The sequence below is a fragment of the Poeciliopsis prolifica genome, unplaced genomic scaffold, assembly GCF_027474105.1.
Source record: "Poeciliopsis prolifica strain line A6 unplaced genomic scaffold, Auburn_PproV2 SCAFFOLD048, whole genome shotgun sequence".
Lineage (NCBI taxonomy): Eukaryota > Metazoa > Chordata > Actinopteri > Cyprinodontiformes > Poeciliidae > Poeciliopsis > Poeciliopsis prolifica.
Window position 1 is genome coordinate 486,401 of NW_026562423.1, and position 22,709 is coordinate 509,109.

Below are 22,709 nucleotides of genomic sequence, written 5' to 3' on the forward strand. Positions count from 1 at the left end.
TTATTAGCCCTTTTGGGCCACCGTAGGTTTTCCAAAATTGAATAATTAGCAAGGAGTGTACATGTAAGTAAAGTAGTCGCATAAATCCAGATGTTCTGTGAAATGCCTCAGAGGTTTGTCAGATAACGTTAGTGAACAAACATCCTGAATTTGAGAACACAAAGATGAGTCAGGACACAAATGTGGGACAGTGGTTTTGGGCTAGAAAACAACGTCCAGGAAGCTACTGTAACTTAAACATGGCACAACGAGATGGACAAGAGAGCAGCCAAGAGCTGCCCCCGGTATCTCTGGATGAGCTGCAGAGAACCACTGCTCAGGAAGACTCTGAGCAACAACACCAGACTCCAAAGATTTACACGAAAGAAGTGAAAAACTATGTAATTCACTTTTCACCACCACAAAATCTGAATTAGACACAAACATTACAATTCCAAAGTGACTGAATGAAGTTCCGAAAGTGTGAATAATTTTGCAAAAAAAGAAAAAAATATATATAAAGCACAGTCACACTTTTTTTTTTTCTAAAACATTTTATTGAACGCTTCCAAAAGATTTTGGTCCACTTGTGTGATCATGAACTTCCAAAAAGGGAGGAGGAAAGGAAGATTAGAGGAAACAACCAAACACATAAAACTGTAACAAAAATAAAACGTGAAAAATAAAAAACAGGCTTTCTGCCCCTTCCTATGTCCCTGTCGTTTTCTGTGAAATTCCAGAAAACAACTTCAATATGCCGATGACCAGTTGATGGTGAACTTCTTCAGTAGCTGCATTCAACCAAAGGAGGGAAAACAGGCCAGGATGAGTCACATGAATGTTTCCAGAGAAGACAGTTTGTAGCTGAGGGCCATGTCATTTCACTGCAACATGAACTTCAGCAGCATCAGAATGAAAGCTCTTTTTGTTAAAACAAACCTTCAAATTATTTAGGGAAAATTTAGCCCAAAGAGTATATTTTAACTTAATGACGCTGTATATAACTTTTATAAAGAATTTGTTTTGTTTGTTTTTTTACATTTTTGTTAAAACTGTCACCATGTCATGACAGTATATGAGACAGAAAATCTGTGAAAATGTTGATCTCCTCCATCTCCTCTTTGAGCTTCTTTTGCAGCCTGAAGAAATGCACCAAAAACAACCAATCAGAGCCAGGGGGAGGGTCTTAGTGCTGTCAATCAACCCTCTGAACTTGCCGTGAAAAGTGCTAATGCAAACTCTGTTTCAGGAAAATTGTGCACCATCACCAGTGGCCATGCTAAATAGTCTTAGCATTCATGGGGAAAAGCTGTGCAGCGCACACAAAGGCGAGATTGACAGCGCAAAGACCCGCCTTCTAGCTCTGATTGGTTTTCGAGTTTGCACTGGTATGAGATTAACCATCTCATACCATACTGTCACAACATAGTAACAGTTTCAACAAATCTACTTCTTTATAAAAAACTTTTTTTTATGAAGTATCATGTTAGCAGTATTTGGAATTACATGGAAACCTAACAACACTCCTCAAAACATTTTCGTCATGATTCACATCCCTTCTTGACGACGCACAGTGAGCAGAACTGACGTCCGTCATGAGTTACATAATCATTTCTGGGCTTTTGCCAACACTAAAGAGAACGCTCACCTTTAATGCTTTTTTTTATTACCATTATTGTTTATATCTTAGCTTTTAAAAAGATGCCTGAAGACACACATACGTCATAAAAAAAAAAACCTCCTGTAACCTTCACGCTTCGCATTTTATTTGAACCGTTCGGATTTTCAAAACGACTGACATGTTCCTGTTCACCACTCTGGTGGGGACTCATGTTGAAACGGATGTGTGTCGAGCTGAAGTTAAAGATAAAGAGCGTTAGGAGTGCGGCTCTGAGCCTTTTATCTTCAAAAGATAAAACCGATTTTCTGATCACAGCACTTTTCACAGCCACAGGAAAAAATAAAGAAAAAAAAGGAGACAGGCCACCGTTTCTTATCTAAAACATCTTATAAAGGATGTCTAAGTATAATCATAGGTTATCAGGTATCATATACTGTATATAGTAAGTAGGGTTATACAATAGGGGTATGTATGTATCTTATAGGTGTAGTATAACGAATAAGGCGCTATATGGGAGTATACAAGCCTCTTTGCGCTCCTTTATGTCCAGATCCATCCTTGACTGATCAAACTGTAGAGACAGAGCTGTCTGCAGTGGAGCGCAGAGGCGTAATTACCGTCAATTATTATATTCGTACATAGATACATATATAAAGAGAAAGGTATACATTGCAATTAACATACATATATCAATAGCATATAGAAGAGAAATAGGAATAGCAATAATTATAGTCATCATATTCATCATAATACTAGGAGTGATAGTAATACGATCCCCTCAAGGAAGCTAATACCTGGACTGTTCCAGACGGAGGCGGGATTACGGAAAGCAGTCGAGTCACGTTCTCTGCAACTGAGTCCGTCGTCTTTTTTTTTTGGTTGTTTTACATAATCACATTCCACTCTACGGTTTGGATGCGTCATCTTCCTTAAACCCGTGAAATAAAGCTCCACCGAGTTTCAGTCGCTAATTAGATGCAAACGTCTTCAATTATCAACGCTGCTTTCACCGTAATTATATATCAATAAGGTCGCCTTGTCTCTATTCTCAGTGTAGACCATCTTCACCTTTATTTTCAATTAACTAGCCCCGTCTGGAACAACCCACAGTTAAGGGAAAAAATTTTTCTCAAAATAAAAGAACAAAAAAACAAAAACACTGTAGTCATCTATTTCGGCGATACAAGTTATATAGCAAAACCTCAATAACAAGAAGTTTATCTATGTAATCAATACAAGTTTTCCAGGTTACATATTTATTAAGCTTAACTGCTAAGTTATTTATTATTAGTAGTATGTATATCATATGTATGTATAATATGCGTGTAGCTGAATAAAGACATACCCTCATCATGTCTACATTAAAAGGCTAGAATAAGATGGCAACACATTTCCTGCCTGTTTTCATGTGCGTTGTCTGTGTGTGTGTGTGTGTGTGTGTGTGTGTGTGTGTGTGTGTCGCGTGTTTTTAGGCACGGTATGCGGCGTGAATCCTCTCCATGTCTCGGGCCCTCTCCGACCAAATGGGGAGAAAATATTTGGGGCTTATGGGGGTCAGACGACAAACATTAGGTTTCCAAACTGAAGGCTGCAGGAGTTCCCAACTGAAGACTTGAACCAGGAAGTCACAGAAAACATTTGTTATCTTTATTTGGAAAAAGCAGGTCAGCGATTGGATGCCTAATGTGCTTAAACTGGATCATGTTTTCTGTGTTCCTCCTACACCAACTTCAGTCAGTTTATAGGAACAAGGACCGAAACGTCTTCTTCTTCTTTACCTTTCGTTGCCAAAAACTCATTTTAATCTCTCTTGCATATATGAGAGGGGAACTTGAATCTCTGCGTGATCCGACGCAAGGAGCATCTGATGTGAAACTGAAAATGTTCTGGGCATGTGCGCACATACATTCTACAACATTAACATCCTAAATGACTTACTTCCTTGTTTTTGAAGGCCTGTGCAGGCGTTACATTCAGACTTTTCCACCAATATGGCGGATATTAACAAGGAAGCGCAACTCCCCTTGGGAAAGAAAACTGCTAAAATAAAAAATAAAACATCTTAATTTAGTTTAATTTCTCCGTTTAGATTCCTGGAGAGGAAAGAGAGCAGGATTTGGTCATTTAAGTTTAGAGAGGCGTGTCAACATGATATCTCTTTTTGCCAGTGGTTTACAGTTTCAACTCGTATTAGGAAGCACTGGGAGTTTCAGCGTTAAAAACAAAGCAGATCGACGGACTGCGACCAGCGCAGCCAAATGTGAATCGTTTCAGTGCTAAGAAGAAGAAGAAGAAAAGAGTTGCCAGGGGGACACAAACTCTAAATATTAGGGAAGTAGACTGTTAGAGGAAAACTAGGCTGTTGAATTCCTGCAGAAAGACAAAAAACCCCCGAAGAAAAACGTTAAAGCCTGACTTTCAGGTCTCGCTTCGTAAGCCTTCTCTTCATGATAACTGGTGCCTGTGGGTTTGTGTGTTGCGTGTAAATGTCTGAGTGCGTGAATATGTGGTCATGGGGTTCGAACGTCCTGTGGGCCCGCCGGGCCGCCGTCTCACAGGTGGTCCGACTGGCTGGGTGACGGGCGGTTCGGCCGCGCCTGGTCATGATTGGCTCACCGCGGTCTCCATCTGCGGCTCAGCGATGATCAGATGCGTTTCCAAAACGAGCGACCATCAGAGGTCATCGCCGTCTGACAGATGCTGGCCTCCCTACAATGATGCAAAAAGAAAAATAAATAAATAAATAAAATAAATCACCTCTCTGATAAATCAAAAATTGAACCAAGAGAAGCTAGCAGGTTTAGCAGCTGCAGGTATTAATACTAAAGCTCAGTGTATTTATTACTATCCACTACTACGCAATAAAATCCATTTATTCGCTTATATAAAAGAAACAATTTTGTTTATTTCTCTCAATAACAGAATTAGAGTGAAAAAGTAGGGCGATAAAACAAAAAATTCAAAGCAATATAAATTAATGCAATAAAGTACATCATGTGAACAGCAGTACGGTATGAGGGTTTTGCTTGATAAAGTTTTATTTTATTTTTTTACTTTATTCTAAAACCTTAAAAGAGAAATATAATGTTGATTCTGTAATTAAAAGAAAATGATTAAATAAGCTAGAACATTTCTGAAGAAATTTAAAAGGGACCTGCTAAAGTGTCAGGCATTCTTATGCTAAAAATAAGCATCAATGCTAAGGTTAGCTTAAATGCTATCACTTGTATATGGACTTACATTAACTTACTCCATAGAGTATGGTAAACACAGCTAATGCCTTAAAAATAATTTTAAAAATCTTATTTTAGCTGTAAGGCTAACATTAGCATGAGGGCTATTCACTAGCATGTAAAGTGTCTAGCATGTTGACATTACCAGTAGGGTGCATAGGAGAGCAACGCACTGCGCTCTAATGAATTGTCATGACTGGCACCAATTAGCATCATCTGTTATTTTTAAAATCAGAAATATAATTTAAAAAAATAAACTGTTACCAGCATTTCCAGCTCTGGGGATCTTTACCCACTTACCAGGTTTTCTGTGTAGTCTGCTGTTATGGTGACCTGCTTGTCGTCGGGGGGCGGAGTTACAGCGGAGTTCTCCGTCCGTCTGTTCTGATTGGTGAGCTGCAGCCACAGTTCATACATCTGTTGCATGTCTCTCACTGGAAAAAAAGGACGACAAAAACGAGCAATAACTTCAAAAAGAAAAGAAAGGTTTAAGCTCGTCTTTATTTTAAAGAACCTGAAGAGCAAACTTCAGTTAAAAAAAATGACAACTGATAGTAAAGAAACAGAGCTGAAGTAAAGATAGGATCACTTTTCGTTCATCCCAGATCAGAACCGATGTTAGGACTGAGATTGTGTATTCCAGACTCATAACAATTTGATTATTTTGGAAATCTTTGGCTTTAATAATAAAAAACAGTACATTTTGTCTTAAAAATGTACCATTACCCTTTGAAATGTTCAGTTTTTTTGGCAAAAATGTACTCCTCTATGACCATGGTATTTATTTATTTATTAAAATCTTATGGCTTTAATCCTCTGTCATTCTTCATAGCTTAACTTTCTTTATCACAGAGTGTGAAGAGGAAGTGGGAACTCACAGTTGTTGTTCTTCATGTACGTCCACACGTCCCTCTCCTCCAGGCTGTGTGCAAAGGAGCAGTTCCCAATATAGTGGCACTTCTTCTGCTTCATCACATGCACACACATCTGCTCCACAAAGACAGCACATCACTTTACATCAATAGGACTACAATTACTTACTAAACACTTTGTTTTTTTGTTCAGTTTTACAGATCATCGGGTTGCCTTCGTTCGAATGCTTTTTTCCCCCCCCAAGGACTGTGGAAAGACTCACGTCGTATTGCTGTGGGTACGAGCGTGAGAAGGGCAGAGGTCGCACAACAACCCACTTCTTCTTCTCGAAGGATTTCACCAGCAGGACTCTGCGTTCCTTTGTCCAGCTGCAGACGAGCGGAAGATGAGGTCAAAAGACAACCAGGTCAGGAAGCGGACAGGTCTGGACTCCAGATCCTACCTGTGCCGGGCTTTGGCTGTGCAGTACTTCAGGTTCTTGTCGGGCTCGTTGACCTGACCTTCTCGCCAGCACTGGCCACAGACAAACTTCATTTTCAGGTTGAGGGGGCGGCCCCTTCCTGCCCCTCCGACCAGGCCCCCTACCCCAACACCTCCTACTGGACCCACTCCGCCCGCTACCACGCCCTCCCCGCCCCCAAGGCCCGCCATGCCCCCTGCTGGTAGGCTGCTGCCCGGATGGGATATGTGCAGTGGCTGAAAGAGGCAGAGAGGTTTCTGTTACTACAGACAAGAGTCCTTGCAGACCTGATTCACTCAACACTTATTAGAATTTTCTCCAAATTTAACAAACCTAAATGTTTCGCCATCCTCAAATAATGTTTCCCCCCACATTTAACTAGAGTTGGAACGTGATTAAAACCACCCCTATCTGAAAGTAAACCACACCCCACACCTTGTGCTGCTTCTGTGAGTTCTGCTCCAACCTCTGCCAGTGTCGTTTGGACTCCTGCACCATCTCTTCATGGGTAATTCCTGGAGACAAACATCACACACAGTGAAAGGAATAATAATGCAACGTTATTTAACGGTATGGCATCTTAGAACAGAGAGTTAATACACATGACCAATAAAGAGAGAAAGAGGAAGAAAGAAAAAAGTTTTAAAAAAAAGACAAGAGAAAAGGGGAAAAAGAAAGGACAAGATGAAAGAGAAAGGAGAAGGAAAAAAGAACAGAGCTTAAGGAAAAAGTAGGAAGATAGAAAAACAGAAAAGAAGCCAAAAGAGACAAAGAAAAAAAAGACAATAGGATGAAACAAAGAAAAAAAGATGAGAAAGAAAAAGTGAAAGAAAAAATAGGAAGCAAAAAAAGAATAAAGAAAGAAAACAGAATCAAAGAAAAGAGACAAAAGGAAGCGAGGAAGAAAGAGCTGGACAGATGAGGAAGGTGTGGATAGAGCAAGAGAGAGTGAGACGGATGGATGATGGATGGTACTTCCTGTGTCCTGCGTACCAGTGTCCTGCTGTAGAACCCAGCATTTGAGCTCGATGACGGAGTGAGCGAAGGAGCAGCTGTCCTCGCGCTGGCAGCCGTAGCGAACCTCGTGGCGACAAATGTCGAACTGGCAGAGCGGGTGCAGAGGCCGAACCTTGCTGTAACGCACGTTGGCTGACCTCACCACATGGACCAGGCACCTGCAGGACCCATTCACAGTCGTTCAGAGCAATACGCTCCAAAAAACGATTTTACTTGCATATTTTTTCAGTTCATTTGAAGGAAAAAGGAGATTTATACGAAGCGCAGACGTTCGCTCACTTGTTGTCGTCGAATGGGTGCCGTGCTGTGAGGTTTGAGCAGACCGCCAAGTTCTCTTTGCTGCGTTTACTGATGATCCGAGGCTTACTGTCAAAACATTCCTGCACAAGAAAAAATAAAACTGATATAATAAGGCAATAATAATGACTGAAGTGGGACCTCGAGGGCCGGCATCTTGCACGTTTTCGTTCTCTCCCTGATGGTACCAACAACCTTTTCAGCATGTCAGTGTTCTTCTTAGGCCTCTAATGAGCCATCATTTGATCCAGGTGCGTTAAACCAGGGAGAGAACTAAAACAGGATGCCGGCCCTCGAGGACCCACTTTGGACACCCCTGGACTAGGTCATCAAATCCGTCTGTCAACTACGTTGCAGATGTTTCAAAATACTGACATCTGCTGGATTTTTAATGTCCAGCAGATGTCAGTATTCAGTGACACAGTATCAATACAGTTTTGCTATGGGTCGAAACGCTTCATGACGCCTCATCTACCCATCACTAAACAGGAGATAAACATATTACACTAAGCCCCGCCCCTCCTCACCTCACAGAGGAACATGAACATGCCCATGTGCAGCTGGAGCAGCCTGGTGACGCTGAGCGCGCGCCTCTCCGTGCTGCCCAGCGGGTCGAACAGCAGCTCTCGGCTCAGCGCTCCCTTCCTCTCTTGCGTCCACACGTCGATCTCTTCCTGGCAGTAGGCGAACGTGCAGTTCTCCCCGTACTGGCACTCCTGGCGCTCCTGCACCTCTGTCGGACACATCAGATGTTGAAGATTTCCCCCCCACGGGCCAAAGCCGATTCAACAGTCGATTTCAAACGCAGATTTAGATACCTTTGCAGAGAACGAACGCCCCCAGGAAGTTATTGCGAGCGGGTCTGGGGCGGATCCTCTTCCAGGTGGGGTCGTCTGTGTTTCTGAGGCGACACAGCAACACGTCCCTCTTGCAGCGGTGAGCTGCCTCCGGCTGGTACTTGTAGTCCATCACTCGAGGACCTTTAAACGGGCGCAGAGTTTTACCTCTAATCTACATATGATTGTTTCAGTTCAACTCAAACATCTTCCTTAGTTGTCATAACTAATAGAACTAAAACAATTTATCAGATTGATCATTTATGAATTTTTGAAATAATCATTGACTAATTTAGTGACTGATTAATCGTTAACCGGAGTTTTAGCTCCCCGAGTTCAAGTTTACAAAATGATTTTATTTCCCCATAGTATTTTGTTTTTATTGTCATATGACTTGATTTTTTTATCAATACAACTGTATTCTTTGTAAGGAAATAGAAGCTGTAAAACATGCTTGGCGTGCCGACATCACTCTCAACTACAGAAATACAAAGCACATTGGTGAAAAAAATAAAAATAAAATTTCTAAAAATGTATCTTTCAAACACCAACAATTTGATGAGGAGGCAGGATTGGTTTATCATCTCGCTCTGGTGTGTAGGCATTCCTTATAAAAAGAGGAATGCCTACTGAGTAACTGAAGACATTTACTCAGATATATTTACTTGAGGAACTTTTTGGGGGAAAAAATGTAGTTTTAGCAGTATTTTCACTCGAGTGATTTTATTATGAAGTATCGCTGCTCTCACTTGCAGTAAAATCTCTGGATCCTCTTCCTACTGTGAGTAAGCTCAGAGAATGAAGATCAGGTTTGTTTCAACCAAAATTCACCAGACAGACACAGACCTGCAGTTTCTCTTAAGGTTTCAAAAATTTTACTCTGAAAGAAACTGATTTGGAAAACTGTTTCTTTGGCCTGATTTTATCAATATGTAATTATGCTATTTAAATTAAACATTTTGGTTTTAACCGGTGACATTTAAGGATCCTACCTATTCGGCTGTAGCAGGCATGACAAGCCTGCCGAAACTCGTGAGTGGCAGCCAGAGGATTCCTGGAGAGAAGCGAGAGGTTGGTTCCTCCCGGTCCATTCTGAAAGAGAAAAGTGTGACCAAAGAGTTAGACTCCCTCATAATCACAATTAAAACCCTAAAATAAGATTTTTTAAAAAGTGGGACATAAGTGAGCATTTTACTCACCGTGTGCCCAGCGCTGTGGTTGCGCATTCCAGGGATGAAGCTGTGACACACTCGTCCCCCTGAAGACAGAAACAAAGACGCTGATATCAGACGGCATGTTGCAACGATGCCGACTCACCTCTGATGACAGCATCAAACACTGCGACCTATCAAATTCATCCGCAACTAGGGAGCATCAGTCGCTTCTCAGCGTCTTGTCGAAGTACGGCAATTGCCTGAACCTCTGCACGTTTTTGTCACGTTATTTAATTTGATTTATTTCAAACAAGTTTATTAAAAAAAAGGAAAGAAAAAAAAAAAACAGCAAGTAACCAGCAGGACAAGAGATGACCTGCACACAGAATCAAACAAAAATAATTTGCCTTCCACTTCTTTCTTGTTAAAGAGGAGTAGGAAGAACACTTTTTCAATCCTGCTCCTTATATTGGATTAATGAAATGGATCACCCACCAACTCAGTAATGATCAAATGTTGTAATTCGAAAACATGCTGTGGTTTTCAAATGCCTGTTCAATTTACTGTGCTGAAAATATGATGATAATATTATGTCTTTATTTGGGTAATGTAACAAGTTTATTTGAGTATTGGTGCATCTTTATTTTGATAATTATCAATCAACTTTAATTGTACAGCACTTTTCAGTAACAAGGAGGTTCAAAATGCTTTACCTCATAAAACATCATAATTAACACAAAAATAAAAAATTAAAAATATTCTGACGCAGCGTTGACCTGAATTCAAAGTCCAAACAAATAGAAGAAGTAGAACAAAATGGCCGCCTTTTTGAACTATGGAAGACCAAGGGGTCCACTGGTGTGAGAAAAAAACAAAAAACAAACACACAGAATTTCCCAAAAATAAAATCTTGAAAAACCAAGAATTTTATGAATCAATCAAATGGATTTATCACCCAGCCCCATAAAGACCTGCATGGCTCACCAGGTAGTGTGTACTCAGATAGCGAGTCCAGCCCACCAGCAGCGACCCCTTTCCCTTCGCCATCTGCAGCCCCTGTAGAAAAGCTTCCCAGTGCGTCCTGCGCTTGGGTGGAGCCCTGGTCCCGCACAGGTGGGTACGACTCCAGGGGGGGCATGTCGCTGATGGGGGAGCTGAAGAAGGCCGGGGGAAGCTGGGGCGACGGAGCTGGGAGGCTGGGCGAGTACGGAGGCCGAAGACCGACGGCCGTGTTGGGAAGGTTGGTGGGGATAGCACCTTGAACCGGATTCTGGGGGACGGAGACATATGCAAGCAAAAAAAAAAAAAAAACTGATTACCTCATGAGATAAAAAGAAGGGAGCTGATGATCTCAACATTCGCTTAGTGCGACATTAAAAGGGTTTCCTCCGGTGTATTATAAGCCTGGCTGGAGACCAGGCTTTACTTGCACCCCCACCAGGCCAGTGATGCATTCACATCAAAAGCAATAGGTGTGTCAAAAGGGTGACCGACGCGTGTTGCACTTTGAATGCAGACGCTTGACATTTTGTTTTAAACAAGTGCTTCTTAAGCACTTGTCGAGGCAGTGGGCCTCCACGCGCCTCCGCATAGACTTTGAATGTAAACTTGACGTGCCTGATGCTCATAATGTGTTTGGTGTGAACGCACTATAAGCATTGTTTTCTAATTATACTTTTTTTAATACAGCAGGACCAGTGATGGCAAAGGCGGATTAAATTGCTTCTTTGTGAAATCCATTGTGCTTCCACAATACCTGAATCAGATCATAACATGGTCAGTATGTCACCACATTGGGAGACAGAGGTTAGGTGTCTATTTTTTTTATTATTCATAATAATAAAAAAAATTACCGCTTTACATGCCAACAACTTCTGGAAATAAAGTGATAAGTCAAGAATAAAGGATTAAAAGATTTTGGACTCTTTAAATTGAATGAAACAACTGAAGTGTGAGAATTTAGGTTTATTTTAATTGTATTTTTTCCTTAACTCAAAAACATGAATAACTGACAGGGCGTAGCAGTTTTTCTGGGGGGAAACCCTGATAAATTGTCACCAGCACTCGATGAGGATTTGGTTTTCTTCGTGTCCTCACCTCACTAACTGTTTTTGGCATGCAGTCCAAGAGGCTCTCTAGCCCGTCCTTCATGACGCTGCTGCACTCGTCCATGTGCTCTGACACCGGGACGGAGTACTGCATGGGCAGCAGCGTCTGGCTGCTGGGGCTCTCCGGCAGCTCCGTGCATGAGGTCACCACCGTGGTCGTGGGGTCGTCGCTCACCGGAATGGGCGTGGCCAGAGGGGCGGGGATGCACTGAGCGTTGGACAGGTCCGCTAAGTCCGGAGACAAGGGAAAGCATTTAACGGGAACGTTGGGAGCAGGACTCGAATTGTGTGGGCGCGTCATACCTGGTCCCATGTCGCCCATGGACTCCAGCCCGTTGGAGGACATCTAAAGAACGGGAAAACGTCGGGTTTAAGTCGCTGCGCGACAGATGTAGGGTTTTGGGATTGAGTAGCACCTACTTCTCCAGTGGGCGGGGAAGTCTCCCCGAGACTCTCCCCTTCTGTGGCGGCTGACTCGGTCTGGGGGCTGACGTAGGCTTTACGGCCCTTCAGACCCAACTTGCCGGCCAGGTCCTGGGCCAGGTCGATGACCAGCATATCCTGCAGCAGGTAGAAAGACACGGTCAGGAACGGGTGTCGATGCTTTGTGCTATTAAAATAACATAAAGCTGATGTGTTCAAACTTTTTGGCATGGCGGCCAAAAATAATCAAATTCTTTGTAATTATAATGAAACCTACTTTATGATTTTATCTCCCTGTTAGACAAACTAAAGCACACGATATTCTAAAGTAATGAGAAAAGGAGTCAGATTTCTGTAGACAATATCCCAACATTTTCAGGTTTATCATATTTTCTAGATTTCTTTTGTGGCTTTTCAGCAACAGGAAAAGGATATTGTTCACTCGCTGCTTTTATTTTGCACACAAATCTGGAACAAACTTCCAGAAAACTGCAGAGCAGACAAAAGTTCCTTTAAATCAAGGCTAAACATGCACCTGTTTAGATTTGCTTTGGGACCGTAAGAAATGGAACACTGACCAACATATTGATATGTATTGATAATTTTGATAACAGCAGACGGCATTATCAAACTGGTGCCTGTATCTCGTTTTAATGATGGAAAATACTTTGAACTGGTTCATTGCTGAAACTTGCTATGAAAATGAACTTGATTGATTAAATGTTTGCATTTCAGCTAAAGCAGCTGGATGCTTTTGGGAAGCCTGCCGCAATAAGAAACTAATCAGTCAATTAATCGCATGATAAATTAAAATGAGCTTGATCATTTTTATTCTGACGACTGAGATTCTTTTTGAAAGGGCAAATTTGTTTACAGAGACCCATTTTATTTATGTTTTTTGTTGTGTGTGCTTTTTGTTTCCCACTTGTTCTTTTTGGTTCTTGTGTTTATTCTGGATGGCAAGAAGTTCCGGTGTTAAGTGATCCTTAAAAAAATAAAAATAAAAAAAAAGGTTTATTGATATTTCAGAGCACAAACTTGTATTGTCATGCTATTTTAAGTATATTACTGGGAAATTGTCTCAAAGCAAAAATTTAGTCATTTATCGCAGTGATTGCTGGGACAGTTTTATTTTTTTATTGTGACAGGCAGGCCTATTTTTTTGGCCTCGACTACTAATAAATCAAATTAAATTGAGAGGAACAACCTGGATGAATACTTTGTGCTGCACCTCACATTTTAAGATTTTAATTTTGTCTTTCTTCAGGGAAGATTTTGGGATCAAACTTATCACCTGGGCCCACCCTACTTTGGACACCCCTGCCAAAAAGTCTTGAAATAAATCAGCAATGCTTAGGCTGCAGAGAAAGAGGGGCCAATTCTCTATCGGTCGATCGCTGATCTCCCAAAATGAAGGAAATCCGGGCATTTATTGGTGCGCCCTTACCAAATACATTTGTCAGAAGCCGTAATAAAATATCAAATACATACATGTGGTGCTGTGAGCAGACATTTGGTTCCACTCTCGTACGCCTCTCTGAGCCGCCCCAGCTCCCTGAAGCAGAGCGCCTTTCGGTACAAAGCCCTGCGGCTGCCCTCCGACACGCACAGTGCGCTCTCACAGTCCTGAATGCCCCGCTCATACTCCCTCTGAAGAGGAAAAAAAATAAAGAACAGACTATCAGATTTTCACATTCAGAATACATTTTTGTAGATAATCCACTCTCCCTGTTCATATTCGGGTTCACCATCTGATAGAAGGCGGCGGCTCGATTGACGTAGAGGCTCTCCAGCAGCTCGTGGGGGATGATGACGGCTTCGGCCTGCGCGTAGCGGGCAACGCTGACCCCCTCCCCGTACTGCTGAGCCGCCTGACGCCAGTCGCCGTCTCGAAAGCAGCAGTTCCCCTCATCAAGCAAATTGCACACCAACTGCATTAGGAAGGCCTAAAGGCAAATTAGGTAAAGAACAAAAGTGCTATTAGTATTAAATAGGCCAAGGTGGTAGGGAAAGACGAGAAAAAAATCAAGTCTGACCTCGTAACTCTCTGGTTCAGGGAAGGGCAACGACGACCTGGTGGACGGGAAAGTGAAAGCATATTAGGATCTTGATGCATTTAACGTGTGGTTTGGCTATGGTGTGAAACTTTGGGCCGGTTTTATGCTTCCTACTGGATAAAGCTCATTGCCCTCTGGATCTCTTCTCGTCGCCTCTGTCGTTCCGGATCCATCATCTGAGGACAGAAACACGGCTGACTCCACAAAATGTGCACAATCTTTTCAGTTTTGACACAAACGTGGTTTGGAAACACTTGACTTTTATTCTGAGATGATGGAAGGCCTGTAAATACAGACCTCAGCCTTCAACTACTGATGATGTTAATTAGCTTAGCTCCACTAACCATAGGAATCACCATATGTTTACTACTAGTTCATTCAAAATACATACAGCAATTCAAGGCAGATGATTTTAAATGGCAGCAAAAGAGCAACATTTTAGAAACATCTGCTAATGTAAGCCAGCACATTACACACATGCATGTTATCTGCTAACTTACATTTCACGCTGACCATAAATACACAATATGAATTGAGAAAGTGGCTAATTCAGTTGCCATCAGCACCCCCACCTGAGTTTACCTGGCGGGGGTTGTTAGCCAGCTAATGCTAATTGCTAATTTTGGCTAAGTCAGATTTAGCTTTAATGAAAAAAAGCAGCAAAGGCTAATTATCGCGTTCAACGCCAGCCGCTCTGTTACTAGTGTGTTACCTAACACAGCTGAAGAGTTATGCCGCGGGACTTAACGTTCAAGTAAGTTAGCTGGCTAAATTAGCCAGAGCCCTTACAGCGCATAGCATGGCAACTCACCGAGAAGTTACTGCGCTTTTCAGATCAGGGTTAGCTCCCCGATGCGTCGGACACAAAGGTTGAGGAATCTGGGCAACCGAATATCAGTCAATAACCAGGCGCATTTTTGTACGGTGGGGATCCGAGTCATTGGAGAGTGGACCCAACACCAGTTTCTCTGCTTCAGCTGCACACCGGACTGGCTTCCTCACGTAGCTAGCAGCTAGCTGCTTCAGCCGCTGGTTAGATCGCAACAAGTTTCCAGATCCGGTTGCCACCAGAAGATGGCAGCAAAACCTCTTGAAGTTTTTTAAAAATCAGGCTTTTCCAGGTTGTTTAAAACTAATTTATATGGAGGGTCAAGCCAGAGTACAGCGGAACCGGGTTTAAAGGGTATATTATTTTAGTTAAACAAAGTTGAAGGAAAAGAAAAAAAATATTCGTTTTTTGGTTGATACTGGTCGTATTATGAGACTTTGGAAAATATGTAGCAGTGTGTAGATAATCCACTCTCCCCGTTCATATTCGGGTTCACCATCTGGTAGAAGGCCGAATATGGCCATAAGTGTGATGGATGTCTTATCCTGAAGATGGTGACAAGTTAAGAAATTCAAGACCTAAGTTCCCTTAAAACCCCAAAGAAGAAGTCGGAGAAAGCGCCAGCGACTGACAGAAAACCATGTCGCAGTTTTACAAAAGAGCCAGCAGATGGCGCAAACGCACTTGTTGTTTGAGCTACTTGACAACCACGCTGACGAAAAAGCCGAACTGGGGCATCGTGACGTCAGAAGGTTTAGCAACTGGCGCGCCGCGCGGAAGCAACGCTCGTGTTTCTAATTTCAACTTAATTGACAAGTCTTTAAAAGGCGAGTTTGTCCAATAGTGTTGTTCACAGGTCCTCTGACGGGAGTTTACATTATTGTTAACGCTGAGACAGAAAGCCCGACTTTGGCAAGTCTGTCCAAATGGCTTTTTTTCCCTATTTTATTATTGCTGCGCATTTACCGGTAGTTAGCACCGGTGAAGCTATCACAGCTAGCTTCTAGACATACTCTGGGTCTGGTGTTTCGCCATCGGCTAACCGATAAATGTTAGCATCACCTGACGCGGTTGTTCGGAGCTGGAACTCCTCTTCACTCCCCCTCCTTTATGTTTTAACTTTTCAGCAGGTATAGAACATGGCCTCTGATGACATCGCTCAGCTGGCTGATGCTCTCTCAAAAACTCATGTTGGTGATGGAGAGTTGAGTTTTGAAGGTCTGGGATTGAAGCTCGACGACTCAGAGTCAGGTCAGAAGACGTATTTTTTTATTTTATTTTTTGTTTTGTTTTTTGGAACCGTCCGATTTCTGTTGAACCTCCTCTGATCTGACGAGCTGCTGTCTGCGTTTTCAGCGGCAGAGCTGCTCGGTAAGATCGAGCAGTACCCGGGTCTGAGAGCCCTGCGCCTGGAGGGCAACACTGTGGGAGTGGAAGCTGCCAAAGCCATCGCCAAAGCTCTTGAAAGCAAAGACCAGCTTCAGGTACGCGTCACGTCCGATCCCACTGTCAATGCTGGATAGATTTCACTTGGATTTGCCTGTAGGTTTGCCAAACAGTAAGACTCTAAATTTAATTGTAAAAGATTGTAAAGAGATGCACTACTTTCACTGTGACAATTACCTGGAAAATGTTAATGCTGAGTATAAAAAGCTTTTACACCTCACTGTAGAATAGTCATATTTTTTTAAAAAAGAAAGCATTTTTCTCGTCTGACAAAATTTTAAACGCCTCATTTAATTTGGACAACTTTGAGTCATGTTTTTATAGCAACTTCTTTACAGAAGAGTGTTGGTGTCAGTGTTGTGTTCACTGATTGGGGGGAAAAAAATCAAAAAATAAACAGTAAATGTTTATTTTTTGTTTTGGCCTGTCAAACAAAACTCGTTGACAGGTGAATTTTGCATCTTTTTGTTGCCTTCCTGTTCACAACGTGTTTCACTCATTTTCCCAAAGAGGTGCTTTATTCCTGATTCCTGATTTTGTCAATCGTCTCTTTTCAGAGATGCTACTGGAGTGACATGTTCACAGGAAGGCTCCGCTCTGAAATCCCCACCGCTCTGGTGAGAATAGCTTCACCCTTTCTTTATTCCTCCCTTTCCCCATCATTTAAGGCTCCTGCGTTTGTTTCATAATCCGATTGCGCGTTTGTCAGATGTGTTTGAGCGGTGCACTGATGAGCGCTGGTGCCCGGTTGACTGAGTTGGACCTGAGCGACAACGCCTTCGGGCCTGACGGCGTCAAAGGCATCGAGCAGCTGCTGAAGAGTCCCTCCTGCCACACGCTGAGGGAACTGAGACTCAACAACTGTGGCATGGGAGTAGGAGGGGGGAAGGTCAGTCCGTGTAAACGACAGTGTACTTCAACAACTAAACAGAAACTAAAGGTTTTTCTTTTTATGTAAACAGATCCTGGCTGAAGCACTTATTGAGTGCCACAAGAAGTCAACAGCTGTCGGATCCGTTCTAAGGCTGAAAGTGTTTGTTGCAGGGAGAAACCGCCTGGAGAATGATGGGGCGAGCGCCCTGGCCAAGGCCTTCCAGGTAGACTAACTGAGCTTTCCATCTGTTTCCTTATAATAGTCACATTGATGCTTTATGTGTTTTTCACATTTACTGATGGATAACCTTTTAAATACATTATTTAGCAGCATGTCACAATAAGCAATCATTATGTTAATGGCATTATTAATTGAAATGAATGTGATCATTTCCACTTCAACAACAGCCAGTGAAGAGATGCTCCTCTTTAATATCGCAGAAAAGCCGCCATTTTGAGAAATGCTGCAAACATTTGACTTTCAGCACAAAGTAGTTAGGTTCACTTCCTGCCACTTCTTTCTCTGTCTAAGCAGAATCATTATTACTTTTTTGAATTGTAATTTTTAACAAGATTTCATAGTCCCATTTTAATTACTGTTTTGTTTCAGTTGTATTATTTAGTTATATTTTGGATATTTAAAATACTTTCCAGTTGAAATGCAATTTTACTATTGTGTTTTTTATTAGTTTTATTTTATATATTTAAATGTTGTCCAGTTCCAGTGTTGAATGTTGTTTTAGAAGTGAAAGTTGTTGGGGGTTTTTTTGTTGTTGTTGTTTTGTTTTGGGGTTTTTTACATTTGAACGGGTATACTTCAAAAGCAAATAATAAGCCATTATTATTGTATTTGTTGAAAATGGTCTCAAAATAACAAGATTATCATTTAGCACAATGTCTGGGACAATTTATCATTCAGCAAAAAATTTTATTATGACAGGCCTGTTTGTTTATGATAGGATGTCCTAAGTTAAAATCTTGCTACGCTAACCTGGCTACAGGTTTTATTTTGCCCATGCTAATAGCCTTTCTATGATTTATAATTATTTTTTAATCTAAGCTGATGGGCAGCCTAGAGGAGATCCACATGCCTCAGAATGGAATAAACTACCCTGGTGTGATAGCGTTGGCTTCAGCCATCCGTCACAACCCCGAGCTCCGAGTCCTCAACTTCAACGACAACACCTTCACCAAGAGGGGAACGCTGGCGATGGCCCAAGTGAGACATGCTCCTTTGTTAAAGCCAGAGGAGTCCATTTTGTACCCCGTGTGTCTAAGCCACACCCACCATGCTGACTCTGCAGGCTCTCAGGCACCTCAGGAACATCCAGGTGATCAACTTTGGCGACTGTCTGGTCCGGTCTGAAGGAGCCATCGCTCTCGCTGCAGTTTTGACAGAAGGACTGCCGGTCCTGAAGGTGAGCGAAACGTCTGGCTCCTCTGTGCCACAACCGTTCATGGCACTTCATGGCGCTCTTGTGTGTCTGCAGGAACTCAACTTGTCATTCGGCGAGATCACAGCGGGGGCGGCTCTGGTGGTCGCTCAGGCTGTCCTTGACAAACCTCATATGGAGAAAGTCAATCTGAATGGTACGAGAAACACCAATGGACTGGACCACCTGTGGCTTTTAGATTGAACTTATTTATGACTATAAAGCCTTTAAATTTGTATGGAACCGGACAGGTGAATATAAATATAGGTTAAAATTGCATTTTAACAGGTAACTGCCTGGGTGAGGATGGCTGTGATGTCCTGAGAGAAGTTCTGGACAATGTGGACAAAGGAGACATGCTGGCCTCACTCAGGTAAAGCATCTGTCCAACACTTGGTTGTCATTGGGAAAGATGCTATTCTTGCTTCTGTAGCTTTGAATCCATGCGCAAGTGAATAGCAGAATCAAATGTCATAAAGTAAATGTCATGATCAATCAGATTAATTGTGATGAATCAACTATTGAAATAATCTTTAATTTGATTATTGATGTATTGTTAACTGGAGGATAAAGACTCAAAAAGGTTCATTGGTGAAAGAACACCATCAGTGAAGTTTTAATTTCACTTGGTTCAAATTCTGTAAATACCATAGAAAAATAAAATACACTTCCTGTTGAGCACATTTTGCTTTAACAGGAAAGTAAAATGAGAAATCTGAAGAATGTGCCAGTCCTTTTAGTCATCAGAATAATTAATAGGATAATCCATCTATTATTTTTTTGTTTTGTTTTTTTTACTAAATGAGGAATTGCTGTCTTCTCTATTCCTCTGCAGTGAGGATGAGGGTGAGCCAGATGATGGTGAAGATGAAGACAGTGATGCCGGCGATAGCGATGGCAGTGATGAATGTTGTGAGACTGGCCAATGTGAGGAAATTGTGAAAGAAAACGGAATCAACGGAGGAGAAAGCCCAGAAAAACTTCAGAGTCAAGTACAGCAAGTCACATTCATAACCAATATGTCTAATATTAGGATGCAACAGTTTCTTTTTTTTTTTTTTTATTGAATCACTTTGGACGTCCTGAGTTAAAAGCTTAATTTCTCCAAACCCTCAGGCAGGAATCCTGTCATTCCTCAGTAACCCCTCAGCAGAAACGTTGTCTCATATGAAGATGAACCTTCAGCAAGAGGTGAGTTTGTTTTCCTTCTCCTCATTAAAGTTTTCACTCTTTATGCATAAGGTGTTGGTAAAATCAGTTCTGAAATATCCGTCTCTGTTGTCTCTTCTCTAGGTTAATGTGTCTGAACCACACAAAGCTGCAGAGCTCTTTCTGAAGATTGGCTCCTTGCACAGCCAGGACGCTGAGGCTAACACAGCTGTCTTTGAAGTCATTGGTAAAAGCACTCCTGCATCGATGCTTATGTTTATGACAGGGTCATGTCAGTCTTATGCACACCTTGTCAAATAAAGTGTTGCCATATTTTGTTAGTATTGCCTTTTTAAAATGTATAATTTGGGTCAAATATTTGTTCACAAAGCTACACCCAGCAGTATCATGCTAGTGATGGGATTCTTGTAATCATCATTACTATTTTTTTTAACAGATGGCGTTTTGAAGAAGGTTCTCTCTGCTTCGGCCCTCCAGTCACACTGCTTCCTCACTACCCTGCTGGTCCTGATGGGAGTCCTGAAGGTGCAGTTCAGCTCAACAGCCTCCAGGCTCCTACGTCTCTGAAGGATTGCAAAAAAAAACTCCACAAAAACCCTCATTACACAAAAGCACTGCTATCGGCAATCCAAAGGAAAATGCTAATTATTAAGCCATCAAAAATTGCATTTTTTAGCTTTTAGCAAATGGCGATTTTCATACAACAGCGTATTAGGGCCAGAATATTTATTTATTTATTTCATTTTGGCTATAATTATAATATTACAAAAATAGTCGTAATAAAACAGAGAATGGAGTAAAACTATGATAAAGTAGCAAAGTCCTAATCAAGTGAGAAAGATGCAACAGTGACATTAAAGTTGTATAATACAGTGACAATGACGGGATAATCTTAACAGAATAAAGTAGTAATGAAGCTATAATTTTACAAGAGTAAAGTTGTAATAATGCATAGTATAAGGTAACATAAGGTTGTATTTTAGGATAATTGTTTTTTTTTTTCAGAATTTAGTTCTTGAAGAATAATTCAAAGTAAAATGAGGAATGTTGAGCATCTTGTGAATTTGAGCTTTGGTATTGGTTTTACAAATAATCAATACCAATCAGCACACATCAGCATCAGATTGTCAGTAGCAGGACTTTAAGAAAAATCATGCAAACGAGAACCACATCAGATTTTCATCTCATTAAAGACACTTTATTCTCATAATTTAAGAAATTCATATTTGTAATATTGCCTTGTTATTTTACTAATATTATGACTTTAATCTCCTAATTTAAAATAAAAATCTTGCTCTGTCTCCTTTACCACATCATTTTTGTTTTAGGGAGAGGGCAAAGTGAAGAAGGTGCCACTGGTCCCCGGTCAGCTGCTGTGTTTGGAACATGCTGTCCAGCAGGAGTATTTCACTCAGGACCAGGCCTCTGTGTTCCACACGCTGCTGTCCAGGTAACCCTCGACCATCTCAGCCTGTCTTTGCTAAACTAAGAAGGCATTTCAATCTGCTTGCTTTCTGCTCTCTGAGAAATCATGCAGGAATCGATGGAGTTCTATTTACAGTCCAGTTCTAATCTCGCTCATTTCTCTTAACCAATGCGTTCGGTGAAGAAGTGGGACTTCAGTCTCGTGTTGTTGTTTTTTTTTTTCTCTGTGCAGAAACAGTGATGCTCTGAAGTCCTGCAGTAGCGCCAGAGACAGGCTGAGCTCTGCTCTGGAGAAGAAAAGCCACTGACTGATTAAAGCCAGTACCAACACTGGGACATAAACACACTGTTCTTTATTTCTCTGGATGTGTAACCAGCAGGGATACTTCCCACTTGAACAAAGGGACAAGTAAAGCCACTATTTATGCCTCCTGATTTGTATATTTTATAAGATGCAATGTCTTAATCTCTATTTTTCTACTTTTTGATTGTGACATATTTATATATATTTTTTATAAATAAAACATCCAAATTTTAAAAATACAAACCACACATAGGCAGTTGAAGTAGATGACATGATGTCAAGTAGGAAAGCAAATGCTAGAAAGACGATAAATGAACTGCAAGGTGGTAGACAAAACAACTTAGTGCCATAAAGTGTGAATCAGGGATGTCAACAAAAATGTAGTTTTGTCAAAATCGGGTTACATTGTTTTGTTTAAACATGCAGTGGTCTGCAAAAGTATTCACATCTCTTCGCAATCAAACCACAGTGTACTTTATGGACCAATATAATGTGGCACATAATCATGATACCGAAGGAAGTCAGCACTTTGTCAAAATATTCTTGGCACCCTCAGAATAAATACTTTTGCCAAGAATTTTTGTTAAGTTCAGAGGAAGCCTAATTTGTTGGCCAATATTTGTCATTTAGTTTTGGAGCTGCAATTGGCAAATAATCAATGGGGAAAAATATAACACTTTTCTGACTGAATTTAAAATAAAAAATGCAAACTTTATTTCATATCCGTCATATAAAACAGCATATCGGTTGACATCCTGCTGCGTCAAACCTCCAGCTGAATCAGAAGGATCTATTCATCAAACATACATGTCACATGACCAGCCTGAATGTGAAATGTTGTCCTTCCAACAAACACCACATCACATATCTTTATCACTTAGTGCTTGCTGTGCATGTTTGATTATTCTGTCTTACCTCAGATGTATCTGCTTATTGACTAGATGGATCTCTGCTGTGAAAAGGGAAGAAAATATATACAATTTTGTATGAGGAGAAGCTGTAGAAATGGGGGCGGAAACCATTTCTGTTAAGATACTTTTGTTTACCTGGTGTTCATTTATATTGAATATAATAAATATATGGAACATTTAAACAAACTGGAATGGTGTGTTTTCTGTTATTCTTCTTCTGCTACCTAAGTATCCTGGAAGCTTAAATCATGAATGCGGCG

The 22,709-nt window shown here is 41.3% G+C and overlaps 2 protein-coding genes across 3 annotated transcripts; one reads left to right on the plus strand and one right to left on the minus strand.

Moving 5' to 3' along the window:
* Positions 1-521: 521 nt before the first annotated feature.
* zc3h7bb (zinc finger CCCH-type containing 7Bb) lies at positions 522-15,091 on the minus strand. Its single transcript, XM_055057530.1, has 21 exons — positions 14,870-15,091; positions 14,173-14,234; positions 14,038-14,074; positions 13,750-13,947; positions 13,493-13,651; positions 11,999-12,139; positions 11,882-11,924; positions 11,568-11,806; positions 10,455-10,740; positions 9,516-9,574; positions 9,309-9,408; positions 8,299-8,460; positions 8,008-8,213; positions 7,463-7,563; positions 7,160-7,341; positions 6,602-6,681; positions 6,149-6,402; positions 5,969-6,074; positions 5,712-5,820; positions 5,134-5,267; positions 522-4,309 (listed from the first exon to the last, which is right to left on the minus strand). The coding sequence occupies exons 2-21, from the start codon at positions 14,232-14,234 to the stop codon at positions 4,274-4,276; spliced, it is 2,694 nt and encodes an 897-aa protein (XP_054913505.1). The 5' UTR covers positions 14,870-15,091; the 3' UTR covers positions 522-4,273.
* A 528-nt stretch (positions 15,092-15,619) lies between these two features.
* Positions 15,620-21,655, plus strand: rangap1b (Ran GTPase activating protein 1b). 2 transcript variants are annotated; one of them, XM_055057531.1, is made up of 16 exons: positions 15,620-15,714; positions 16,018-16,138; positions 16,244-16,371; positions 16,891-16,950; positions 17,043-17,222; positions 17,296-17,430; positions 18,267-18,425; positions 18,511-18,624; positions 18,697-18,796; positions 18,928-19,012; positions 19,475-19,631; positions 19,756-19,830; positions 19,933-20,035; positions 20,246-20,334; positions 21,138-21,259; positions 21,467-21,655. In XM_055057531.1, exons 2-16 carry the CDS (start codon positions 16,027-16,029, stop codon positions 21,540-21,542), a joined length of 1,695 nt encoding a protein of 564 aa, XP_054913506.1. In that variant the 5' UTR covers positions 15,620-15,714; positions 16,018-16,026; the 3' UTR covers positions 21,543-21,655. The 2 variants fall into 2 exon arrangements, with proteins under 2 accessions (XP_054913506.1, XP_054913508.1); XM_055057533.1 differs by having other exon boundaries at positions 15,632-15,714; positions 16,015-16,138.
* The last annotated feature ends 1,054 nt before the right edge of the window (positions 21,656-22,709 follow it).

Bases quoted from the DNA above. Each gene is read 5' to 3' on its own strand.
- zc3h7bb (XM_055057530.1), bottom strand. From the start codon at position 14,234: ATGATGGATCCGGAACGACAGAGGCGACGAGAAGAGATCCAGAGGGCA. The intron at 8,214-8,298 runs GTATCTAAATCT...TGTGTCCGACAG, and splicing joins GGCGTTCGTTCTCTGCAAAG to AGGTGCAGGAGCGCCAGGAG. The intron at 6,075-6,148 runs GTAGGATCTGGA...GCTCGTCTGCAG, and splicing joins ACAGCCAAAGCCCGGCACAG to CTGGACAAAGGAACGCAGAG.
- rangap1b (XM_055057531.1), top strand. From the start codon at position 16,027: ATGGCCTCTGATGACATCGCTCAGCTGGCTGATGCTCTCTCAAAAACT. The intron at 16,372-16,890 runs GTACGCGTCACG...GTCTCTTTTCAG, and splicing joins AAAGCAAAGACCAGCTTCAG to AGATGCTACTGGAGTGACAT. The intron at 18,797-18,927 runs GTACGAGAAACA...GCATTTTAACAG, and splicing joins GGAGAAAGTCAATCTGAATG to GTAACTGCCTGGGTGAGGAT.